Source organism: Pleuronectes platessa, chromosome 11, assembly GCF_947347685.1.
Source record: "Pleuronectes platessa chromosome 11, fPlePla1.1, whole genome shotgun sequence".
NCBI lineage: Eukaryota > Metazoa > Chordata > Actinopteri > Pleuronectiformes > Pleuronectidae > Pleuronectes > Pleuronectes platessa.
The window spans coordinates 8,928,330-8,953,070 of NC_070636.1; the positions used below are offsets into that span (position 1 = coordinate 8,928,330).

General features: G+C 44.4%; 1 protein-coding gene and 1 long non-coding RNA gene across 9 annotated transcripts in view; one reads left to right on the forward strand and one right to left on the reverse strand.

Moving 5' to 3' along the window:
* syne1b (spectrin repeat containing, nuclear envelope 1b) overlaps positions 1–24,741 on the forward strand; it is a 71,682-nt gene that overhangs the window by 37,661 nt on the left and 9,280 nt on the right. For 7 of the 8 annotated variants that reach the window (XM_053434907.1, XM_053434910.1, XM_053434909.1 and 4 more), the window contains 64 exons: positions 12–338; positions 421–573; positions 666–833; positions 922–1,098; positions 1,218–1,364; positions 1,445–1,570; positions 1,844–2,020; positions 2,251–2,516; positions 2,766–4,926; positions 5,062–5,399; positions 5,506–5,650; positions 5,739–5,957; positions 6,087–6,355; positions 6,480–6,645; positions 6,769–6,924; positions 7,060–7,212; positions 7,346–7,528; positions 7,612–7,749; positions 7,927–8,112; positions 8,233–8,355; positions 8,437–8,619; positions 8,747–8,890; positions 9,122–9,310; positions 9,597–9,737; positions 10,004–10,117; positions 10,215–10,376; positions 10,780–10,974; positions 11,065–11,241; positions 12,204–12,395; positions 12,610–12,741; positions 13,000–13,100; positions 13,244–13,397; positions 13,513–13,641; positions 13,751–13,906; positions 14,146–14,355; positions 14,572–14,673; positions 14,798–14,917; positions 15,010–15,210; positions 15,328–15,501; positions 15,971–16,102; positions 16,322–16,518; positions 16,655–16,787; positions 17,287–17,469; positions 17,651–17,800; positions 18,060–18,236; positions 18,325–18,480; positions 18,591–18,746; positions 18,851–19,021; positions 19,129–19,262; positions 19,365–19,569; positions 19,809–19,991; positions 20,090–20,236; positions 20,334–20,488; positions 20,638–20,785; positions 20,873–20,967; positions 21,113–21,347; positions 21,664–21,858; positions 21,950–22,075; positions 22,194–22,349; positions 22,954–23,112; positions 23,407–23,573; positions 23,697–23,859; positions 24,302–24,489; positions 24,579–24,729. In XM_053434907.1, the coding sequence (XP_053290882.1) occupies positions 12–338; positions 421–573; positions 666–833; positions 922–1,098; positions 1,218–1,364; positions 1,445–1,570; positions 1,844–2,020; positions 2,251–2,516; positions 2,766–4,926; positions 5,062–5,399; positions 5,506–5,650; positions 5,739–5,957; positions 6,087–6,355; positions 6,480–6,645; positions 6,769–6,924; positions 7,060–7,212; positions 7,346–7,528; positions 7,612–7,749; positions 7,927–8,112; positions 8,233–8,355; positions 8,437–8,619; positions 8,747–8,890; positions 9,122–9,310; positions 9,597–9,737; positions 10,004–10,117; positions 10,215–10,376; positions 10,780–10,974; positions 11,065–11,241; positions 12,204–12,395; positions 12,610–12,741; positions 13,000–13,100; positions 13,244–13,397; positions 13,513–13,641; positions 13,751–13,906; positions 14,146–14,355; positions 14,572–14,673; positions 14,798–14,917; positions 15,010–15,210; positions 15,328–15,501; positions 15,971–16,102; positions 16,322–16,518; positions 16,655–16,787; positions 17,287–17,469; positions 17,651–17,800; positions 18,060–18,236; positions 18,325–18,480; positions 18,591–18,746; positions 18,851–19,021; positions 19,129–19,262; positions 19,365–19,569; positions 19,809–19,991; positions 20,090–20,236; positions 20,334–20,488; positions 20,638–20,785; positions 20,873–20,967; positions 21,113–21,347; positions 21,664–21,858; positions 21,950–22,075; positions 22,194–22,349; positions 22,954–23,112; positions 23,407–23,573; positions 23,697–23,859; positions 24,302–24,489; positions 24,579–24,729 (12,816 nt within the window). The remainder of the gene's footprint in view (positions 1–11; positions 339–420; positions 574–665; positions 834–921; positions 1,099–1,217; positions 1,365–1,444; positions 1,571–1,843; positions 2,021–2,250; positions 2,517–2,765; positions 4,927–5,061; positions 5,400–5,505; positions 5,651–5,738; positions 5,958–6,086; positions 6,356–6,479; positions 6,646–6,768; positions 6,925–7,059; positions 7,213–7,345; positions 7,529–7,611; positions 7,750–7,926; positions 8,113–8,232; positions 8,356–8,436; positions 8,620–8,746; positions 8,891–9,121; positions 9,311–9,596; positions 9,738–10,003; positions 10,118–10,214; positions 10,377–10,779; positions 10,975–11,064; positions 11,242–12,203; positions 12,396–12,609; positions 12,742–12,999; positions 13,101–13,243; positions 13,398–13,512; positions 13,642–13,750; positions 13,907–14,145; positions 14,356–14,571; positions 14,674–14,797; positions 14,918–15,009; positions 15,211–15,327; positions 15,502–15,970; positions 16,103–16,321; positions 16,519–16,654; positions 16,788–17,286; positions 17,470–17,650; positions 17,801–18,059; positions 18,237–18,324; positions 18,481–18,590; positions 18,747–18,850; positions 19,022–19,128; positions 19,263–19,364; positions 19,570–19,808; positions 19,992–20,089; positions 20,237–20,333; positions 20,489–20,637; positions 20,786–20,872; positions 20,968–21,112; positions 21,348–21,663; positions 21,859–21,949; positions 22,076–22,193; positions 22,350–22,953; positions 23,113–23,406; positions 23,574–23,696; positions 23,860–24,301; positions 24,490–24,578; positions 24,730–24,741) is intronic. The other variant, XM_053434911.1, reaches the window with a different exon arrangement.
* LOC128451138 (uncharacterized) lies at positions 21,549–22,721 on the reverse strand. Its single transcript, XR_008340071.1, has 2 exons — positions 22,239–22,721; positions 21,549–21,819 (listed from the first exon to the last, which is right to left on the reverse strand). It is a non-coding gene; the product is annotated as an uncharacterized LOC128451138 (long non-coding RNA).

Genomic DNA, 24,741 nt, shown 5'->3' on the forward strand with positions numbered 1-24,741 from the left:
GTGTCTTTCAGGCTCTCCAGCTTGACATGGAGCAGGGTCACAATTACCTCAAGACAATGAGGGAGAAGACGGAGCGAGCCATGGCGTTCTTGGAGGAGCATGAAGCAGAGCAGCTGAAGGAGGAGGTGGACACGCGCCTCTTCCAACTCGAGGAGTTGATGACCGCTCTGCGCACAGAGCACAGCTCACTTGAGAAATGTATCTCGCTCTCTAAAGATTTTATGGATAAATACAAGGGCCAGGCCCAGTGGGTGATGGAGACCAAGAACCTTCTAGCATCAAGTGTAGAGCCTAAAGCTGAGCTCTACCAGAAGAAGGCTCAGCTAGCAAAGTACAAGGTAACTTAGCAATGATTCATCCATTTATCTTGAAAACACAGTGATTTCACTGCAGTATTTTGTTCCTTTTTCATATTTGCAGACGATCCAGCAGACAGTGCAGTCCCATGAGTCAGCAGTGAAATCTGTCATTGAGAAAGGAGAGGCCCTGCTCGACACAGTCCACGACCCAACTATAAGTGACAACATGAAAAAGTTGCAGGCTGACTACCAAGACATCTGTTTGGCAACAAAGGTGTGTTATTGTATACTGTTAATCTCTTTCTGCAATTTTTGTGTCTGAAATTACCAGTAGATAATATCATATTCCTTTCTGATGTGGTTCAGACACAGGTCCAGAATCTTGTGGAGTGGGTCAAGGAGCATGAGGATTACAACACCGAGTTGCAAGAGGCTGAGAAATGGCTGTTACAGATGTCCAGTAGGCTCGTCACTTTTGACTCCATGCGGACCGGTAGTATGGAGATGGCCACTCAGCAACTTGCCCGACACAAGGTGACATTTTGTGTCCGAGTCATACAAAAGTTCCCATTCCTTACTGCTCATTATCTGTTTTTTTTAATACCTGACTGTTCTTTTTCAGGCAATAATGGAGGAGATTGCCAATTTTGAGGAGCGTCTCACAAGCTTGAAGCAGAAAGGAGAGGGTCTTGTTGCCAGCTGTACAGACCAAGTTCAAGCTAAGATCAGTCAACAAGTCCTGGCTCACCAGCAGGGAACCAGAGATAGCTACTCTGCCATTTGCAGCACTGCACAACGTGTAAGTAAAACAAGCAAACAACCACATGTCCATCCATTCGATCATTTTGAGGAAAAGCTTTATAATAATTATTTCATGATAGAAAGATATTTAAGGTCTTACCTCACCTTGTTCAACAGGTGTATCAGAGTCTAGACCGGGATCTGCAGAAACACGTCAACCACCAGGACACTCTCCAGCAGTGCCAGACCTGGCTCTCCGCAGTGCAGGAGGAGCTCCATCTGAACGCTCAGGGACCGTCCGGTCTGCAGGAGGCACTGAAGCAGGTCAATGACACACTCCTGCAATACAATGACAGCAACAAGTTGTTTTAATTTATTAACATTAATAATGTGTGCGTACCCAGGCGAAGCACTACAGGGCCCTTCAGGAGCAGGCCAGCACTTACCTGGACTTGGTGTGTTCTGTGTGTGACCTGTCTGACGATGATGTGAGAGTGACAGCTGCAGAGGTCCAGCAGGTCAAACTCACGGTCAGTTATGGTTACCTCCCTGTCCATTGTGCAACATGAAGGACCCACTGTACGGATTTACTATCATAATAATTACTCATAAACACAGGATTTTAATACATCAGAGAGTTTTGGGTATATATGTTGACATATTACACATTGATGAATAAATACATAGTGTATGTTGATAAATGAATGATGGACCATGTAGCAGGCCATGCATTGTGATCTGTAACCATGAATACATAATCCTGCAAATATTCAATGCAAGATGGTATAAATATGTTTTTGCAGATAGAGGAAAGGATGTCCAGTGCACAGGTGCTGTCAGAGGGTTGGAGAGAGATCAAGGAACAGAAACAAGATCTAACCAGCCTGTTCCAGGACATGGAGCAGCAGCTCCTCAGCCTCTCCAGGCGACCCGCTGAGCTGGAGACCAAGATAGCACAAAACATGCTGTCACAAGCCAAGGTAGGAAACAGTGTCATAACCACTGAGCCCCTGACAGGGCACACAAAGGACAACTGTTTCTTAATCATCCTCATTAAACATCTTGCTTATTAAAACATGATTCTGTTGGTGACTGTGAAATCACAATCTAATGGCACATTCTTCCATGGGTTGTGTGGGGATTAAAGAGGCATCTGTTTACTATTTGGGTGCGTTTGTGGTAACCACTCAGTATATTGCTTGTCACACAGGACTGCAGCCAGCAACTGCAGTCCAAACAGAATATCCTGACCAAGATGACAGAAACTGTGAGCAGATTGACTGGTGGCCAGGAATCTCCAGAGCATGCAGAGCTGCAACGTCTGAGCCATTCCTGGCTTGAGCTCTGTCACCAGGCCAACAAGCTGGAGAGCCAGAGGGAGGAGGATCTGCAGAGGTCTAAAGAATATCATGACTGTATCTCTGCGGTGGAGGCACTGTTCGAACAGGTGTCCAAAGAGTGGGACAACCTGGCCAGGTGTGTTTGGAATAATTTTCCATCACGTATTGCTGTTTTCTTGACAAGACTAAAGCAAAAATGTATCTTCTTCTGTTACCTCATAGTCTTTCTGTGTAAGACGTCACTGAAAATATCTGTACCAATCCATTTGTTCAACCATGTAAATGTTGAGAAATTATTTTTATATATTGTTAGAAGTTTAAAAAAAAAATCATTGCAAAGATAAAATCTTTAATTGTAATTCTTCATCTATTATTTTTCACTCAGAACGGATGCTGAAAGTTCATCTCAACACTTGGAGGCTTTACGGAAACTTGCTGTGACTCTGGAAGAACAAAAAGGAACTCTTGAAGACCTTAAGGATCAGAAACAGAAAGTCATCCATCATTTGAACTTGGATGATAAGGAGCTGGTTAAAGAGCAAATCAGCTACTTTGAGCAGAGATGGTCTCAAATGCAAAACCTGATTGAAAAGAAAATACAGGACTCGGTGGTGACGCTAGAAGATATGAGCCAAGTAGAAGCACGTCTAAGAGAAGCTCGGGACTGGGCAGAGGAGCAGCAGCCTGCCCTGTCTGAGGCCATGAAAATGAGTCCTCCTCCTGAGCTGGCTCAAAGCTTCTTGTTTGACCATCTGAGCATCTGCAGTGAGTTGGAGGCCAAGCAGCTCCTGCTGGCTCAAGCCATGACTGATGCCGACAGGGTGCTCCCCCGGCTGGGCCTCAGCGAACGGCAGCATTTGCAAGTGATGATATCTGACACTCAGTCTGAGGTGGAATCTCTAAGTGTGAAAGTGGCACAGCGCAGAAAGCACCTCAGCAAAGCTTTCACAGAGAGGACACAGTTCCTCATGGCTGTGAGTCAGTCAATTTCCTGGGTCCAGCAGAACGAGAAGAAGGCCCAGGCAGAGGAGTACATTGCCTTGTTACCTGATGACCTGGCCAAGCAGGTCAGAACATGCAGGAACATCCAAAGCAGTCTGAAAGCCTATCAGAGCGAGCTGACCTCCCTGTGGTCTCAGGGAAGGGATCTGATGAGGGATGCCAGCGAGGAAGAAAGGAATGAGATTCTCACAAAGTTACAGGAGCTGCAAAACATCTTTGACAAGACGTTACACAGATGTGGCCAGAAACTTCATGAGCTGGAAAAAGTGCTTGTCTCCAGAAAGTATTTCAAGACTGATCTTGAGAAAATATGTCTGTGGATCAAACAAGCTGATATAGTCACATTTCCTGAAATAAATCTGATGGTTGGAGATGCTGAGTTGGAAGCTCAGCTTCTGAAGTATCAACTGATAGTTGAGCAGGCAATTGAATATGAGAACCTACTCCTGATTGTACAAAGAGCGGGCCAGGAAATATTGCCCACTCTGAATGAAGTAGACCACTGCTATTTGGATGAGAAACTCAACACCCTCCCTCAACAATATAACAGCATATTAACATCAGGCAAAGAGAAACAGGAGAAAATCCAGCAGGCTATTCTTACAAGGAATGAGTACACATCTTTTATAGATGTCACTCATAAAGCACTGAAAGAGCTCGAGGAGCAGTTCAATACCCTTGGCACACAGCCTGTAGGCCTGCAAACAGAAGAAGTTGTCAGTTTGCAGAATGATTACAAAGCCATTCAGGCAGATCTGGGCAACCTGGGTCTTGCTGTGAGTGAACTGAACCAGAAGAAGGAGGGATTTCGGAGCACTGGTCAACCCTGGCGCCCAGAGGAAATGACCCAACTTGTGAGTCTCTACAACGGCCTTAAGAGGCTGGTAGAGCAGAAAGTAGAGCATCTGGACGAAACCTTAGAGTCATTTGAGGACCATAAGGCGATGGCTATGCAGGTAGACTTTGAATTAAAGGCCACAAAAGAGCAGCTGGTTAAAGTCAATGCAGAGACCCAGTCAGCTGAGGAGAGGTTGAAGAACTACCATACTCTGGCAGGGAGTCTCCAGAGTGCCAACTCTCACTTGTCGAGGCTCATGGATCAGATGGACACTCTCGCACCCCGTGTCGACCAAGCAGCTCAAGACGCCTCTAAAGAGCAAGTGGTCCTGTGGCAAGAGGAGCTGCGCTCCTTGCAGGCTGCAGTCGGGGACCTGATAGAAGAGTGTGAGAACAGGTTTATTCAGAGTAAAGACTTTGAGACCGAGATGAAAAGGACCCTGGACTGGCTGCAGCAAGTCAGGGATGAGCTGGACTGTGCTGTGATAGTGGATGTGAGGGTGGAGAAGGTGCAGGAGGAGATCAGGAAGCAGCAAATCATGCAGGAGGAAGTGCAGTCCAGACTGAGGATTGTGGCAGCTCTCAGCAGCAGAGAGAATCAGAAGTATGTGAGTGCCAATGAGCTTGTCCCAGCCCACGTAGATACAAGCCTGGAGGAGATGGCAAAGCTGCAGGCCGACGTTCAAAAAGCTCTGAGCTCAAAACAGGTGGGACAATGTTATATTCTCTAAAACATTCAAATTATACATTATAAATCACAAAATGAATGCTATTTGTTGGAGTTCACATGATATCTATGAATTAATCTTAAATCGTTTTTTGTCAATTCTCTTTCTGTGAAGATTACTCTGGAGGAAGCCCTGGGGTTGTGTCAGAAGTATCACTTCAGGATGCAGTCAGCCTGTGAATGGCTGGAGGACGCTGTGTCCTTCCTGCAACAAGCTAGCCTGGGTGTGGATGTGGAGAACTATGAAGAGTGTCTCCGGCAACAGACTGACATCGTGTCCACGGAGCAGGAGTTCCTCACCCACCTGGAGGAATTGCATTCACTGCTTCCACAGCTGGAGAACCTGGTCAACCCAGTAGCAAAAGAGCAGCTGCGTGTGAGCGTGGAGTCGGCGAGGCAGAGAGGTGTGGAGGTCCAAGATCAGCTCCAGTGTCACCAGGATGTCCTTCAAAGGTACCGAGAATGAAAGTGTGATGGTGCACATGTAATATACTGTAAAATAGGTACAATTTTCATTAATAATTCCATTTAATTCTCTAACATCTGAATTTTTTTCTAGCTGTGTGATTCAGTGGAATTCCTACCAGGAGGCAAGGCAGACTGTCATTGAGCTCATGAACGAGGCTGAGAAGAAGCTGACTGAATTCTCCACTGCAAAGGCAGCCACAAGCCAAGAGGCTGAGGATAGGCTCTGCAGCCATCAGGTATAAAATACAAAGAAAGTGATTTTCCAATTAGGAAAATGTTGATGGTTCTATTATAGACTAAGTTTATTATCTCTTAATTTCCCAGTGCCTTGTATCACTGGTGAATGGCTTCCAAGAGAAACTGAGTGGTTTGGAGGAGCAAGCCTCTCAGCTGGAGCTGGTGGGGAGTGATGTCAGCAAGGCCACCATCAGTCGCTCAATGACCACCGTGTGGCAGCGCTGGACACGGCTACGCAGCGTGGCCCGGGGACAGGAGAGAGTACTGGAGGACACAGCGCAGGAATGGAGGACTTTTAGGGAAAAGGTATAAAGGCAAACTGAAAAAATAATATGTTGTGCGTAAATAAATGATTTTGTAAACAAAAAAACATGTACATCACAAAATATTGTGTTGAAATACATTGTTAACTTCTAAATGATCTTCTTTTTATAGATGGTGAAGGTGAGAGCAGTCTCTGATGAGCTCAAAAGTCGGTTACCTGATACTGCCATTGAAAAGGCCTCCAAAGCCACGCTGCAGTCTCTGTTGGACCAGCATGACGTGCTGAGCCAAGACTTGGAGAGGGAGCTCTCCTCTCTGATGCTGCTCCGCCAGTATGCCCTCAGCCTTTTGCACGATGTGGAAGTGCCCTCGCCGACAAGTGAACAGGACGAGCTGCCCAGCCTGAAGGAGATCAGAGCTGTACAAGATCAGATGGAAAGGTAATGAGACAATGGCATGAATTCTTTTTTTGGTTGTATTAGTTCTTGTCACTTAGAATTCAAGTTAACCATATTTTGGCAAATCAGAGTTTGAAAATCCTTTTTTTTTTATCCTTGTCCCCAGCCTCCTGACACAGTCAAGGACTAAGAGAGCTCAAACTGCTCAGGAACTGAGGGACCGAGAGGAAGTGGAGAAGGAGCTCAGTGTTGTGAAAGCCTGGATCCAGGAGACTAGGGAGCTTCTTCTCAATCCCACTCCAGATATTGATTCTCTGCTGCAGGAGCTTGAGGTATATCTGCCATGTACAAAAGAGAAATACCATGTTTGTGAATATCCTACTGTCAACATTGATATTTGAGTATTAATGTTATTGAGGAAAAGGCTTCTTGTGTCTTGTTTTTCTTTTGTACAGATTGTACATGAAGATGTCATCACTTATCGCCAGAATGTGGATAAATTAGCAGAGCAGCAACAGAGCAAGTACCTGGATCTCTACACCATCCTGCCGTCTGAAATCTCCATGCAACTGGCTGAGGTTTCACTTGCATTGGGTGCTATCGAGGATCAGGTATTATATCGATTCCATAACTTTGAATGCAATTATGAATATAACATTTTTTTTCCTAAATCTGTTAACGGAAAAACACACACTGTTAAATATACAGTATCATGTGGCATGTTATTTATTTATTATTATTTTTAGGTTCTTTCTAAAGAGAGAGAAATTCAGAAAACGAGGGAAATAAAAGAGGACTTCAGCTCCAGAATCCATGACATCTCTGAGAAACTCAACGCTGTCACTGCCAAATTCAAGGAAAAATCCCCAGATGTTGATCATGCCAAAGAAGAGGTCAAGGTGTGTGATGTAATCCTGCTTGGTCCTAATATGAAATTGGAGTTTATTTAGAAATAGTAAAGTTCCACTATCATTGGCAGCCATTCAATAATATCACGGTGTACAATTCTACATTTCACACTTCTCTTCACAGAGCTTGGCTGAGGATTTGGACGTTTGCGGTCGCACCCTCGCAGAACTGGATTACGCTGTGCAAGAGTTTGGCCGCAGAAACCCCCTGCTGGCCAAACAGCTGAGCGATGCTATCAGCAAACTATCAGAGATGCATCATCACACCACTAGACTAGCAGACTGTCGGAACAACTGGCTCAAAAAGGTTTGCGTCCACATACCTTATGCCTTTGTATTCTTCGTCAGTGAAATACGCTTTTACAGCCTCTCTCTTGTTTTGGCTCTCAGGCTGTCTGCCATTTAGACGAGTATAATGAGATGCTGGACTTCATCGTGAGGTGGTCAGAGAAAGCCAAAAGCTTGGTGAAGGCCAACATCATCTGGAACTCCTCTGTTCACCTGCAGGAGCAGATGCGAATGTATCAGGTGAGTTCCAGGTTTAGTCAGCTGTACTCAAAGCACATGTTTTAGCTTTTTAATCTCTTGATTCGTTATTGGCCTCTCCACACTTTATTTTGAGAATGAAATGTGCAAATGGATGGACATGGCTACATCTGTCTTGACTTGCCTCTCATTCAATGCCTTGTTGTCCTTGGTGCTTAGGCTGTCCTGCGTGAGTCCCGGGAGCTCCACGGAGACCTGGAGTCGATGGCGGAGAAAGTAGACCTCCTGTCTGAGGTGCTGCAGGTTGAAGCTGTGAGCCAACAGGTTTGTGAGCTCAGTCGAAACACAGAGGAGCTTCAGCAAAACATCAAGACACGGCTCCAGAGCTTGGAGGATGCAAATAAGGTAAAGAAGGAAAAAAAGACATGTTTCTTCAATGTTTTTATATTTCTGTAAACCTGGCAATTGATACTGACGATGTAATTTATGAGCAGATAACTATTTATTTGACTGATATGTTCTCAGAGTATGGAGGCCCTGGAGTATGAAGTTAAAGCCCTTCACGTTGCTCTGGAGCAGGTCCAAGCCACACTGACCTCTCCAGAGTTGGCACGCCAGAGCCTCAAAGAACAGCTGACTCAGAGACAGGTAACCACTCATTATGCAAATCAAAATGTAGCTCACGATCTATTAAATCTATGTATTAATATATACCTTGTGTTTTTGCAGCGTCTGTTGGCAGATATGGAGAGCTTCAAGCAGCAGGTGCAGGCAGTGCAGCTGTGTCAGAGCGCTCTGTGGGTCCCAGAGGAGGTGATGCCCAACCTTGCCATTTGTCGCACAGCTCTGCGTCTGCAGCAAGAAGCCAGTCAGTTGCAGCATGTGGCCATTCAGCAGTGCAACATCCTACAGGTACAATAGGGGGCACTACTGCACTGCAAATCTATACTGTTGCAAACCCTGCATTCAGATACAATAAGCTGTGTATGCTTCTTTGTCTTTGTCTTACTGTTGCAACACTCGTTGTGGTTTTGCGCAGGAAGCAGTGGTGCAGTACGAGCAACATGAACAGGAAGTGCGAGACCTACAGGGGCTGATCGAGGAGGCACACCGTGTCATCCAGGACCGACCGATCCCCACCAGTAGCATCCAGGAGCTGCAGGCCCAGATCCTTCACCATGAAGTACAACACATGAATTCATTCATTCTTACCTAGGTGTTATGTACAGGGTCAACTATAGGGCAAGAATATCTACTACGGTCATCACTGACTTGTAGCCATAACATATAAACCGTGGCATGCTTGCATGTATTAAAACTACACATAAACTAGATGTTAACATGCAAATTGAACACAAAAGGGCTGCAAATTAGTAGAAAGATGGTAAGTTTGGTATTTTATATTTCTGAATAGGAACTCGCCCAGAAAATCAAAGGCTACCAAGAACAGATCGCCTCACTGAACTCCAAATGCAAGATGCTGGCAGTGAAGGCCAAACACGCCACCATGCTGCTGACTGTGACTGATGTGGAGGGGCTGCCTGAGGGGCTGCAGGAGGTGGACGGGGACAAATTAAAGAAATCGTCAGCCCAAGCTGTCATGGTAAGAAAAGACCAAATACCACAAATCCTACTGATGCTGAGAAAGCTATTTGCAGCTGTATTTTGCTGAGGGCTTTGACTTTATAATAAACCTCCTGACTCATTCTGCTAACTCTGGCTTCCAATTATTTTATTAATAAAACCCTTTGCATGCTTTCATAGCAAAATGTGTTTTTATAAGTTGCGTTGTGCCACTTTTATCTAAAAACACATTGCATATGATTAACCTTTCCACATCCACCTTGCCTGTCTGCTCTTCTGTTAATGTTTCTTGCATGGCGTGTCAGATGACGGCTGGCCGTTGTCACACTCTCCTGTCTCCTGTAACTGAGGAGTCTGGGGAGGAGGGCACTAACAGTGAGGTCTCTTCTCCTCCTGTCTGTCGCTCTCCCTCCCCCATCACTTACACTGAGGCCACTATAACCAAGGTATCTGCCTTCTCTGTTCCTCTTAATTGGTAACTTTTACTTATCTCTTCTGAACTTTCTTTTATAAAAAAAAAGAAACACTCAATTAAGACATACAATAACTAATAAGTAAGAATAAACTAATTCCACTAATAATCAATATCTAGTATCTGCCTGCAGCTGCAAGTTCATCATGGCTAACAATGAGTTTGGAGCTTTTTTAACGACTGCTTTGTCGCTCTTGTAACTGCTGATAGCGCTGTTTGATTTGATTTTGATTTTTTTAGATGGGAAGAGGAACCCTCATAAGAGCTCCAATCCAAGAATTATACGACCCAACGTTTGAGTCTGTGGCCAACCTGGACGACCTACAGCGCTCCTGGGAGACATTAAAGAATGTGGTATGTGAATAATACAAGATGTCAGCTCTGCGATTTATTGATTGTCAGTGACTGTTGTCATGTTTTAAGCCTGTGCAACTTTTGCATTGTAATACAGATCAGTGAGAAGCAGAGGTCTCTGTATGAAGCTCTGGAGAAACAACAACATTACCAGGGTTCGCTGCAGTCAATCTCCTCTAAAATGGAAGCTCTGGAGGCCAAACTGAGTGAGCCTGTGGAGGCCGATAAAAGTCCAGATAGCCACGTGAAGGCCCAAGAGGTGAGTCCTGCACAACATAATACAAGTCTAAAAGACAAGGCTGACAATCTTATGGTATTACAAAGAAGATCTCTTTTAAAATAAATCATTGTTTTCTCTTCCGTTTTAATTTCTATTTAGATATTATAAATTATTTGTTCATTCCTGCTTGCACCCGTTGTATTAACATATTTTTCAGGTCTGTCAATGCACAATTGTTTTGTTGTTGCCATTTTTGATTTAATTAATAGTAGATATTAATGTTGTTTGTTGGAGCAGATGGAGTCTCTCTGTTATTTTCAGATGTTGCCAAAGAATCTGCCTGAATAAGAAGATACATACTTGCTTCTGGTTAACCTAAAGATGTAAATGTAGTTACTAAATATATATGTAGCCCTACAACTATAATGGTGTTATTGTGCAGGGTCTAACGGAAGAGATTCAGAGCGTGCAGGAGGAAATCGACAGGCTGCAGACAACCTTCACAGAGGAACTGGGCTCGGAGGCTGTGGACTCAGACATGGCTGACCAGCTCGCCATGCATTCCTCCCTGGCTGTGTTAGCGGAGAGGATGGCCACCATCCACATGAAGGCCTCAGGGAAACAACAGCTATTGGAGGTATTTGTTGTTAAAATACAATAGCACTAATGTTAGCTGATAGTTATTTTATGTTACATTAATAAATTCATGTAATGTACTCTGTTGCAGGAGCGCGTTAGTGACCGTCTGGAGGGTCAGCGTCAGGAACAGGCCATACAACTGTATCACAACCAGGCCGATGAACTGGACCAGTGGTTGGTCAGCATGCGCAGTGCTGTCACCTCCACCCTTGAACTGGAACCTCTGGAGGAGACAGACATGGAGGATCAGCTTGCTGAATGCCAGGTAAGAGCTCCCCCTGCTGTCCACTCAAAGTGGACAGCATACAATCTACATCTTTGAATTAACACATTACTTAAGAACATGAATTGAATTATTTTTAACCGGGAATGAGGCTTCTGAATAATGAATATGCAACAGATTTTCATGATTAACATAGTTAGCTTAGTTAGATATATCTTTTAGGCATTCTGTCGTGGTCAAAATTGGCTCTGGATTGTTTGGATCTGTCTTATACGTCAGTGTTTTGTTTCCCCTATTACATATAGATCATCCCAGGGGGCAGGGACCGTTCAGTAAGTAAACAAGAGCATTAGCAGCGTTAGAGGGGCATTCAGACGGCTTGGCTCCTAAGCGACTGTACAACTAGTCTTAAGCAGATTATGCAGATGTCTCTATGTGACAGGGGCCAATTAGAAGCATAGGGCGGAGCAGTTGGGGGTTGGGGCTTTCACATGATTAAAAGGTCCGGCTGTTGGGATTGGTGTTGTTGCCGAAGCTGCTAGAATATCCAAGTAGGGGAGTCCTAGAGGACGGGGAGGGTAAGGCTGGAGGAAGAGTTGCTCTCTGCCTTTGGTAAACTGGTTGATCGGTTGAAGAGTTGCTGCTATGCTACTACAGACCAAATGTTTCTTCAAACATTAGAGCATCATTCTCTGAAAGATGTCCTGGACCATGCTGAACATTCACCGTGGTCTTCACAGAATAGTAGCTCCTGAATTTGAGTGACAGCATGTGTGTAGCAGAGCGGGAAGGATTAGTGGTAATATGTTGCACAGGAGGCGAAGCCGGAGAGGTGGGCGAAGGATGAAAATACAGGGACAGCTCTCCCTGTCCTGTGGCCGGGGAAAGCTGCTGGCGTAGGGGGTGTGCAGCTGGAACCGGTGGGCCTGTTGTGTCGTGAAAGGAGCGGCTGCAGGTGGTGAGACACCATGTTTGAGCTGGCCTCTCTCCTCCTGATTCTGCAGAACATGCTGCTGGAGATTGAAGAGAAGGTGCAGGCTCTGTCCGAGCTCTCCATGCACAGTGAGAACCTGCTGCTGGAGGGTCGCACAGAGACCAGGGAGGATGCCGAGCAGCTAGCCAGGAAGTTGGTCACATTGAAGGGCGGCCTGCTGGAGCTGCAGAGGATGCTACAAGATAAGCAGAGTAACATCCAGGTGAGATAGCTTTAGGCTTCAATTGTTGACAAATCACAACATACCAACGCTGTATGTGGATTTAGTTCAGTCCCTTTCATATCTGTCTGCAATCTAAGAGTATACTGAATGTTTATTCTACAACTCAGAGGTGGTATCTATGTATGATCCTGATTTCTTGCTGATTTGTTTATTAAATTACTCTTGTTTTACAATGTATTATCTGCTCCTAAAGTGTTCTCTGCAGGAGCAGGACAGCAGCGAATCAGACTCCAGTCTCTCACAGAGTCCCAGTGTGCAGGAGTGGCTGGCCCAGGCCCGGACCACACGGACCCAACAACACCAGGACAGTCTTCAGAGTCAGAGGGTATATTCACATCACACTATATATTAATAAAATGTGCTTTATGAAACATTTTGTTGTTAGGTATGTTTTACCCTTTGCCTATAACCAGATACTGCAGCCTTGTGGCGTTGAGTGTGTGTACTTTTTATTAAGCCATTAATTGCAAATAAAAATATTAATATTAAAGAATATAAATGTATTCCTACCACCTACGATTTAGCTATTTAATGACACGTTAAGCACGGTCAAATGTTGGCTTATTGCATGTCTGCTATGCAGGAGCTCGAGGAGCAACTTGCAGAGCAGAAAAGGTTGCTTCAGTCGGTCGCTAGCAGAGGAGAGGAGATTCTCATCCAGCAGGCCTCACCCAGCAGTGCCAGGTATTTTACATCCCATCATACCACACTTATGTATATAGGCAGTATAACATTGATAGTTGAAATGTCAAGTTAGTTTATGTATGAATCCTTATGGCAAATTGTAAGTGGAACATTAATGCATTCATGTTTCTGTCACCACGCAGTACAACAGAGCCATTCTCACCAGCAGCTTTGGGTGAGAGGGATTCTCAGGTGGCACGAGAGCAGATGAGGCAGAGATGGGAGAGCCTGAGGCTAGAGCTGAAGACCAAACTGGAGCTCCTGCAGAAAACTCTGGAGCAGGACCACAAGCAGCCGGTACAAACCCTGTGGTGCTATCATTGTTAGAGCATGTAGTAATAGAGGTGGAGTGTACTGTCTTTTGCTATTGTCGTTCACGTTTAAAGCTAGAGACTGTCATGTGCTTTTGCAGGTTTATTCCAGAGCCTCTCGTGTGACCACTGCTGGATCATTGTTCAGAGGAGAAACGCAAGCCGACAAATCGTCCCTGAAGACTCTGTACGACAGCTTCAGACAGGCAATAGAAGACATAACCACTCAGGTTTCACCATTTCTATCGCAATATTGTACACTGCAAAGCAAACAGATTTAAATATTTTGTTCAATGAGCTGTAGCGATACAAACCTGAAACTTTCTTGTATGTGCACAGCCCGGTGGTGGTGAGACACAGGTGGCGCAGATGGAACAGCAGCTCTACACAGCTGTGTCATCCACCTCCTCCTGGCTGGATGGTGTCGAGAACAACGTCTTCTCTGGCTCAGTGCTGCTGGCTGAAAACGCAGAGACCCGCCTACAAAAGCAGGAGGTACTATGAGGCTTCAGGCCCAGGGACTGTGTGTTGATAATTTAATCCTAAAAATAACACAAATTTCCTTTGAGCTTTCCGTTTAATAGAAAAAAATGTGAAAATGTAGCATTCTGGATGTGTAATTAAAGTAAAACAAATGAAATTGGGATTTGAAACAGATAAACAAAGATGTGATCTTGCAATTTAGGAGTGAAATCACAGGCTCAACTGATCTTTGTTTCTGATCTTCTCTGCAGACATTAGAAAATGACGTGATGCATATGACGGAGGAGGTGAAGCTTAGTCAGTCTCTCCTAGCCGGGTCCTCGGGTCTGAGACATGAAGACCGAGCGCTGCTAGAGGACAACCTTGAGTGCCTGAAAGAGAGATTAGGAGCTCTGGGTTGCGCTCTGGGACAACGCTGTGACCACATGAGGACCAGAGCACATGAACTCACAGCCTACCAGGTTTTTATTCTTGATTATTGGTTATTTTCAATTCCTTCATATGTTGTATTTTTTTGTGAGCCAAAATCTTCCTAATTATATGTATCCTCAGTTTGACAGAATACTACGTTTTTCTTTTTCTTTGTCAAGCAAAGTTAATTTTTTATTGAACCTACAATGAAAAGTTTAACAACAGAAAATAAATGAAATTTTCTCTGAAATGTTCCTCTAATACAGACTGAGTTACAGCTTCTCCAAACTGCTTTAATTGAGACCAAGTGCCAGATCCTACAGGCCTTAGCTGGAGCCATGGAAAGACCAGCCTCAAAACAGCTGGAGGTAATGCAAAGTTTGGCACAGACACACATCTACACACATTCCACTGTCTCTTTTCAAGGCTCAACTTTGAAGAACACAAACTATTAATGTGACCATCATGTATATTGTCATTTGTTTATTTTAGGTTATTGCCAGTGCAGAGGAGAACCTAAAAGATTTTGAACAGAGCATTACAGAGATCAAAACGAGAGGAGCAGCACTGCAGGCAGACCAGATATCAACAAACAAAATACTGAAACTTCAGGTAATGCACATCACTGACAGCTGCCACTGAAAGTTGGTTGAAAAAAAAAACATGTTGTAAAAGCTGCTTCACAGAAAACTCTCTGTTTTCAGGATTCCTTTGAGGAGCTGGTGATGACGGTGGGTTCCCGACGCAGCGGGCTGAACCAGAACATTGCTCTGAAGGAGCAGTATGAACGGGCTCTGCAGGACCTGACAGACCTGGTGGACACAGCCAAGGACAAGATGGCTGCTGATCAGAGGATCATTGCCAGCTCTGTGGACGAAGTCCAGCATCACCTGGACAAACACAAGGTTTGGTCAATTTTGAGATTTATTAAGTTCCTGGAACAAATGGTTAACACGTGCTGATGACCAACTACCAGGAGAAAAACAGAAGTGGTCATTGGTGTGTCTGATTGTGTTTTATAGGAGTTTTTCCAAGGTCTGGAGTCCCACATGATTCTAACAGAAACGTACTTCCGGAAAATCAGTGGCTTGATGCTTCCCAAAGAGAGCCAAGGCCTGGAGGAAACACTGGCCGAGGCTCAGAGTATCCTGAAAGAGGCACACAGTAAAGGAGTGGAGCTCGAGTGTATCCTGGAGGTAAGAAAAGAAACACTGCTCATGTAAACCAGGATTTTTCCTCCATTATCTGAAATGCAGATATGTAAGGCCGAGACTAGATGTTGAAAATGATGTCGACCAAAGTATTTTATAAAGAATAAGTGGTGGACAAATCTTCTAACTGTTAAGACCTAATGACCTGGGACACTAGAAGAGCTGCTGTATGTGAGCATGTGTTATAGAAGAAACACACAAAAGGAATAAATCACTGTGTCATCAAGTCAAGTTGAGACTAATTAAATCAAGTTGAGCTTCACTTTCTTGAAGAAGAAATCTATCAAGTGGCCATTTAGTGGTTTCGAGTTAGTTGTTTGTGGTGTCCATATATAATGAAGTTGATATTAACAAATTTCGTTTACATAAAATGGTTTGCTCTGGAAACAAATCACTTACAGCGGACAATCTGTTCTATCTAATGAATCCTGTTTTCTTTTTCTTTTTAAATCAGACTTGGTGCCGATTGGTGCAGGATTACCAAAGTCTGAGCCGACAGTTGGAGACAGTTGAGGGAAGTATCCCCTCTGATGGTCTGTTGGAGGAGACGGAGGAAAGGCTCATGGAGAGAATCTCATTGTATCAGGTACAAAGAAACAGTAGCTCGGACTTTATGATATGATATAATATTCTTACATACACTTACATAAGTTCAGCTTTATTTGTTCAGAAATGATGTCGTCATTGAAGTTTCCCTTATTAGAGTTGAACATGTAGGAGGCTCCAACTTCAGCCACTAGAAAAAGGAGCCACTCATTCACCCTCTTTACCCAGACCGTCTAATTCTCTTCTATTTCCTGTGAAGGGTCTGAAGGGCAGACTGACAGAGCACCAGCACAAGCTCCACCAGGTGCTGGACGAGGGTAAAAATCTCCTACAGTCAGTTTGCTGTCCTGCGCTGGAGAATCAACTGGCGCTGCTCGGAGAACACTGGCTCACCAACACCGCCAAGGTCAACAAGGAACTACAGCGGCTGGAGGCCATCTTGAAACATTGGACCAGGTCAGGAGTATGATCACTGCATAGACAGTCGAGTGCAGTCTTTCGCATTTAGTTTACAAAATAAAATAAGTAAAATGTTCCCGTGATTTCTAATCTCATGGCATGTTTCCATGTTTACATTGTGATTTGTTCTCAGGTATCAGAGGGAGTGTGCTGAGCTCAGTGAGTGGTTGCAGTCTGCTCTGGAGCGACTGGAGTTTTGGAACACGCAGGCGGTGCTGGTCCCGCAAGAGCTGGAAACCGTCCGAGACCATCTCTCTGCTTTCCTTGTAAGACAGTCTTCTTTTCCTGACGTGCATCTTGTCTTGTGTTGATTCAGAGATTCTGTCTCTCTCCCAGCAGCAGTGTTGTTTGATGTTTTTACAGTCGCACACATTCAACTGTTGGAGCCTCACACAACTCAGAGCTTTAATTTTGGAAACCCTGTAGTGCCACTTTTGTTAAGATACATATTAGTTGGGAAACTTGTAATTCCATGCTTTATATACTTGTGGGCTCTCACTTAAACAAAAGTGGTTTTTAACATGATAAAAATTATACTAGTGTTGAAAAAAACAACTGGGTGCATTTGAGGCTGAGGTTATACAACTCAGTTGATACCACAGCAAATCAAATTGACGTGGGTGTGTTGGTTAGTTTTCATTTTATAAACTGTTATTTCATTTTTTAACATTAATGTTACAGCTAAAAGTATATTATACAACATCATCAACATGTATATTATACTTTGATCTACCAGTGGATAATCCCTCTCATTGTCTTTCTCAGGAGTTTTCAAAAGAAGTCGAGGGCAAGTCCAGCCTGAAAAGCTCAGTGGTGACGGAGGGCAACCAGTTGCTCCGACTGAAGAAAGTGGACACAGTGTTGCTGCGCTCCGACCTGGCACGCATTGACACACAGTGGAGTGAGCTGCTGACACGTATCCCAGTTGTCCAGGAGAAGCTGCATCAGGTATCGTCACATGAAGCCACGCTCAACAGGCTTAGCTGCTCCAGGGCAAATAGGATTACTCCTTTCTGCTGCCTCACTTAAATAGAGTCATGGTTGTCACGGTTGACTTTAAACTGGCTGCACATGACTTTTTTTCTTCCTGTTTAATATGCAAGACCGATGGATTTTCATTTCTGCCCAGATCCAAATGGAGAAGTTGGCCTCTCGTCACGCCATCTCTGAGCTGTTCAACTGGATCTCCTTGATGGAGAATATCATTGAGGAAGATGAAGAAAACCTTAAAAGTGCTGTGGGTTCGAATGTGATTCAAGACTACCTGCAAAAATACAAGGTAGTCGACTTATTCTACAAATTTTGGACAGATCTGTTTAGGCCCAGTGCTATACAACCCTATTAATATGTTCAGAAATCTCAGCCTATGATCAATTTCAAATTTGATGGGTCAGGAAGTCAAGTGTGGTGGAAGTTATTTTGAGCCCAACGCTACCTCACATAAACATTTTTTATAGGCAAAAGCATAGTTAATAGTGATGCAAATTGAATTTAAATCTCTATCTGATTGTGAATCCACTGCTGTCTCCTCACTTTAGGGCTTCAGGGTCGATTTAAGCTGCAAGCAGCTGACCGTGGACTTCGTCAACCAGTCAGTGCCACAGATGAGTGGTCAGGACGTGGAGAGCAAGCGCAGTGATAAGACCGACTTTGCTGAGCGTCTGGGAGCCATGAACCGACGCTGGCAGATCCTACAAGGCCGCATCAACGAGAGGGTGAGGTCATAGACAAGGATAATGCTATCGAAAGAATGACAGCAATTGTAATTTATTAATGCAAAAATCACATGTGTTATTCTTGCAGATTCAGTTCCTGGAGGGTATTTTGGAGATGTGGGTGGAGTATGAGAGCAGCATTCAGGCCCTGAAATCCTGGATGGCTAATCAAGAAGATAGACTCAAGAGGAAAAATAGGATAGAGGATTTGACGTCCGTGCAGAATGCTCTCAGAGACTGTCAGGTGGGCTTCTCTTACTGTTATGATTCTAATTCATGAAAACCTTCTGTTCCCCTCACGTACACCTGTTTTCAGCCCATGTTCTTAACATGAGAAAAATCCTGATTCTTTAGGAGATGGAAGAGTTTGTGAAGGAAAAGGAGAAAGAACTCGAGCGGGTGGAGGAGCAGGGCTGTGCTCTTGTCCAGAACAAGACCGATGAGGCCTGTGCTATCGTCATGGAAACACTCCAGTGTGTCAATCACACCTGGGCTAACCTGGACCACTTGGTAAGCTCTCCTGTTTTTCTCTCTGCCTTTAAGGTGGTACTTTGTTTGCAACCCTCTATTCTTCTAAACTCCGCTTTTCTCTTTCGTTATTTCACCTTCAACAGATTGGACAACTAAACATCAGCCTGAAGTCGGTGCTGGATCAGTGGAGTCTGTACAAGCGAGCTTCAGAAGAGATCAATGGCTACCTGATGGAGGGAAGGTACTCGGTGTCTCGTTTCCGCCTCCTCACAGGCTCCCTGGAGGCCGTTCAGCTGCAGGTCCGAAGTCTGCAGGTATGTTTGGATGAAGAGGCTTTTTTTTTTGCACAATTTAACATCATCTTTTTTATTCTGCAAATGTTTCTGTAAAATGAGTCATGTGTTGTTGGTCACCTGTATAGGATTTGCAAGAGGAACTGGAGAAACAGGAGAGCAGCCTGAGAAGGTTTGGTGCTGTGACCCACCAACTGCTGAGGGAGTGTCACCCATCAGTGTCAGACTCCCTAAACAACGCCCTTAAGGACGTCAATGCGAGGTGACTTTACTTTAAGTATTTTGTAGATTTGATTCGTGTTGACATCACTGACTGCTCGATATTTATATATACATCCTCCATCCTTATCATGTCTGCGCTCAGATGGACTGGTTTACTCGAGGAGATTGCTGAGCGCCTGAGAAGCAGCAAAGCTTTGCTTCAGCTGTGGCAGCGCTACAAGGAGCTTTATGAGCAGAGCTACCACAGCATCCAGCTGCAAGAAGAGATGGCAGACCAGCTCCTCAAGACCACCTGCAGCAAGGACATTGCTGACGAGGAAGTGTCCGACTGGATCCGAGAATGCAGCGTGAGTGAAGGGCCATTGTTTTAAATCTGAGCAGTGCTAAGTATTTCAGTATGTTTCTGGAAGTCTAGGCCATCACTATCCTACCTGTAAGGAAATCGCCATGTTTCTTTGTTGTTGCAAGATGGAATGCTGTGATGTGAAGCAATTTTAGTTTCAAGTGAAAACTGATGCTTACACTTTTTCCTGGGTTTTAGTTTGCTGTGAAAAAAACTCTAAATTCTCTCTGTTCTGTGTCCCAGGAGTTGCTCCGGTCCCAAGCTCCGGTGCAGGCCTCCCTGCAAGTTCTCCAGGAACTGGGAGAGCAGCTGAAACAGCAGGTGGACACGTCTGCAGCATCTAATATCCAGTCAGATCACCTCTCCCTCACCCAGCGGCTTGCTGCTGTGGAACAGTCCCTTACCAGGCAGCTCACCACCCTGCAGGTCAAATTAAAAGATTCGCGGAGAATATATTTGTTCAGTCAACCAGTCAGAATCTTGAATTTTAAAATTGGGCTTCGTTGATATGTTTCAACCAACAGACTGGAGTTCAAGATTATGAAACCTTTAACGATCAGCTGGATTTGTTGGGGTCCTGGATCATTGAAGCTGAGGAGGCTCTGAAGATGCAAGATCCCAACGGCTCCGTCGACCTGTCGGTCATCCAGGACTGCATGGACCACCTCAAGGTTCTGTGTTGTTTTTCTTTTTCTCAGTTATTCGAACTAATCGACTTTATTGATTGTCCTGAAATTGATGAATTCAATATTTCTTGTCCCACTACAGAGGCTCATGTTGAAATTCAGCAGTATGGCTCCTGAATTAGAGCGACTGAATGAGCTCGGTTATCGGCTCCCACTCAACGATTCAGAGATCAAACGCATGCAGAACCTGAACAGGAGCTGGTCGACAGCCTCATCACAAACCACAGAGAGATTCAGGTAGGATTAACAAAGGATTCATATTTGTCAAATGTAAAGGTTAATAGAAAAAGATGCAAGTAAATCCTTATTATTTTCAAAACACTTTGAATACAGTTACAAGGCACTTTACAGAATTTAACACTATTTTGCTGTTTGTTTCTTTGCAGCAAACTCCAGTCCTTCCTGCTGCAGCAGCAGACTTTCCTGGAGAAGTGTGAAACATGGATGGAGTTCCTCGTCCAAACCGAAGAGAATCTGGCGGTGGAAATTTCTGGGAACTACCAGAGTTTGATGGAGCAGCAAACCGCTCACGAGGTCAGAGTCGGGTTTAACATAAAGGCCCTTAAACGGCATATTCATTATGGGTTTTCAATTATTTGTAACAGATTTGTTGTTTTCCAGTTATTTCAAGCGGAGATGTTCAGTCGCCAACAGATCCTCCACTCGATCATCAGTGACGGACAGCGGATGTTGGAGCAGGGTCAGGTAGATGACAGGTAAAACCCAAATTCATGCATGTTTTTAATCTATTTGTCATTTTACTATTGAATACAAAAGTATTCATTATAAAGGGAAGATTGTTAGAACTGATAGACAAATATACACTACAAATCTTTCTTTTAATTTCTTCCCCTCTTGCAGTGATGAGTTCAATCTTAAGTTGGCTCTGCTGAGCAACCAGTGGCAGGGCGTAGTGCGCCGTGCACAGCAGAGGCGCGGAATAATCGACGGCCTGATCCGCCAGTGGCAGCGATACAGAGAAATGGTGGAGAAGTTACGCAAATGGCTGGTGGAGGTCTCCCAGCCTGCAGAGGCCCTTCAGGCAGGCACCACCATGCCTCTACAACAAGCCCGCTCAATGCTGGACACTGTCCAGGTACATAATGTTGACACTAACAGATTACACATCTTACATCAATCTAGCTAGTGCAGGCAAGAAGCATTTTGTGTTGAGTTTCCCCACTACTCTCTCTGGCATATATTGCCTGTGTTGATTGATTTGGGCCCACTGGATCTTTTTCAGGATAAAGTAATAACCTGTGAATCTTGGCAATGGAGAGACCTGAAGCACAATCGCTGAAACTGACAGATTTTATTTAAAATACTGATGAATCCTCATGTTTTGATTAGAAACTAACCATCTCATGCACTTAAGAATGATTTGATCAGAGTGACTTTGCTTCCGGGTACAGCTGAAGGAAAAAGTGCTGCAGCGTCAGCAGGGCAGCTACATCCTGACAGTGGAGGCCGGGAAACAACTGCTCCTGTCGGCTGACTGCCGGGCGGAGATGCTCCTGCAGGCGGAGCTCACTGATATACAAGAGCGGTGGAAACGTGCCAACGTCTGCCTGGATGAGCAGAAGAGAGAGCTTGTCACCCTGTTAAAGGTACACAACCAGCTGGGCAGTTATACACAAGTGTTTGTCATTCAGTTGCAATGATAGTTTGTATCATATGTGTGTAAAATGTCATATACAGGACTGGGAGAGGTGTGAGAGAGGCATCTGTGGATCACTGGAAAAGCTCCGAGCCTTTAAAAGACAGCTCTCTCAGCCTCTTCCTCATCACCATGAGGATCTGCAAGCTGAGCAGATGCGCTGCAAGGTAATGGCTCCTCTGCACTCTTAAGTGATTTCCTGATGTAGATATTATAACAAGGCACAACTTGAGCTGACAAATTAAAAAATGCTTATAAATAATGTTGCTCTTTTGTCAATGACAGGACCTGGAGAATACATTTGATGGCTGGACCGGGGATCTGGCTCACCTGTCTGTGCTGAGAGAGTCGCTGTCTTGTACCATCAGCGCTGAAGACCTCTCTGTCCTGCAGGAGCGAGTTGAGCTGCTGCATAGACAGTGGGATGAAATCTGCCACCAGGTACCATGCACTACAGAGCTCCGCTGCATGGAGGCTTTGATCTGAATATACTGCAGTCTGTGTACAGCTACTGTTTAAATTTAATCTAAAAGGTGTACGACTATTTTTACAGTCCCTTGAGATACCAGATAGTGGTGCTAGTGTCAAACTAAGTTATAAGATACAGGAAGAAGTAGACTATTTCCTTGGTGTTATACCTCTGGCTGCCCTAGTCAAATACAGTTGATCACCATATAGATATAAGAGCAAATACTGGACTGATTAATGTCAAAACACACAGGTTTTATAAGATTTCAACCTTACTGTCTACATCGAGGGCTTTAGCGTGCGATGTTAACTTGGTTTCAGAAAACCTGAAACTTCAAGGTCAGTTTTTTTCAGAGTTGCATCCTGTGTAGAGCAGATAATCTACACACACAGGAAACGTGCAGAGACACGTACTCGCTGCCTGATGCAAATGAACCAGTTAGACCGCAGTCATCTCCGTACCAGCGCTTCCCTTTTGGACTTAATCTACCTCTTTACAATTTTACATGCATTGGTTGTTCTTATGCACTTTGCACAGTGATGCACTTGATGTTAATACAGTTTTGTGCCTCTGCAGTTGTCCCTGCGCAGACAGCAGGTGAGTGAGAAGCTGAATGAGTGGACTGTGTTCAACGAGAAGTACAAGGAGCTCTGCGAGTGGCTCACCAACATGGAGAGCAAGGTGTCCCAAAATGGGGACATCAGTATCGAGGAGATGATCGAGAAGCTTCGCAAGGTAAATAAAAACATGCCTGAATGGGAACAAGCCTCTGAGGCCACATATAATGTCTGAGAGATGTTTTAACCTACAATAACTGTGATTAACTACTATGTGATAAGTAATTGTACCTTAGGAGTCTTTCATAATGTTGTTTTAAAAAATGATGTTTTTTCAGCTATTTCCTTTTATGTTTTTTTTTGTAAAATGTGTTAACAAATAGCTGAAAATCCTGTTACATTGCACTGAATCTGTTACCTGTACGTTCATGCTTTGTTGTTATGCACCGGTTGTTATCACATTGTGTCTCAGGACTACCAGGAGGAAATCACTGGGGCCGAGGAGAACAAGCTGCAGCTGCATCACCTCGGGCAGCGCCTGGCCAGGGCCAGTCACCCGAGCAAGGCTACTGAGATCGAACAAAAACTCAGCAAAGTCAGCGACCGCTGGCAGCACCTGCTGGATCTCATTGGAGCCAGGTCAGGACACACACACAGACACACATACCTGGTCAGCTTGATCTAAGACATGCAGAATAAACAGTATAAATTACTTTTTTACAGGACATGATAACAATAGAATGTCAAAAATTGTATCTACAGGGTAAAGAAGCTGAGAGAAACTCTGGTGGCCGTGCAGCAGCTGGATAAAAACATGAACAGCCTGCGCTCCTGGCTGGCCCACATCGAGGCCGAGCTGTCTAAACCCATCGCCTACGATTCATGTGACTTCCAGGAAATTCAGAGGAAGCTCGATCTGCAGCAGGTAACCTAATATACAGAATAGTGCCTTGAATAAGTATAATGAATTTTATTAACCTCCCTCAACCTCAACTAACCTTCAAATAGCCCTGTGGTTTTTGAATTGTTGTCCTCTAATGTGGAATGTCGACTGTCCCGGCAGAGCAGCAATGAATTAAGAAGGGACACGAGGAGCTGAAATTTTCTTTCTGAATGGGATAGATAAATTAAATCGTATCGTCCTTAAGTAGCAAATTAGTTTGTCAGTACGGGGAATTGATCCCTTTGACTGCATTCTGGTATGGACATATTTTTCGGGAAATTATCAGTCCAAAGTAATTTATTTTATTTTATATTATTATTTATTTTATTATTTTTACCTGACTCTTTGTTCCTCCCTGTGTTTCACTCTTTTATCATCACAAACACTCCATTCACTCCATTCACAACCCCTCTTCCCCACTCAGGAGCTTCAGCGAGACATAGAGAAACACAGTACAGGAGTTGCCTCTGTGCTGAATCTATGTGAAGTGCTTCTGCACGACTGTGACGCCTGCGCCACCGATGCAGAGTGCGACTCCATCCAGCAGGCGACTCGTAGCCTGGATCGCCGCTGGAGGAGCATCTGTGCCTTGTCTATGGAGAGGAGACTCAAGTGAGTTAGAGTTGTATGAACTGGGAACACGTCAGCCCTTTTATTCTGTGTAAATATTACACTGCTTCATTAATGTTTCCCTCTGTTAGGATTGAGGAGACGTGGCGTTTATGGCAGAAATTCCTAGATGACTTTGCACGTTATGAGGAGTGGCTGGCCACTTCGGAAAAGACTGCTGCTCTTCCCAACTCCTCTGATGTATTGTACACTGTCGCCAAAGAGGAACTAAAGAAATTTGAGGTACAGATATTT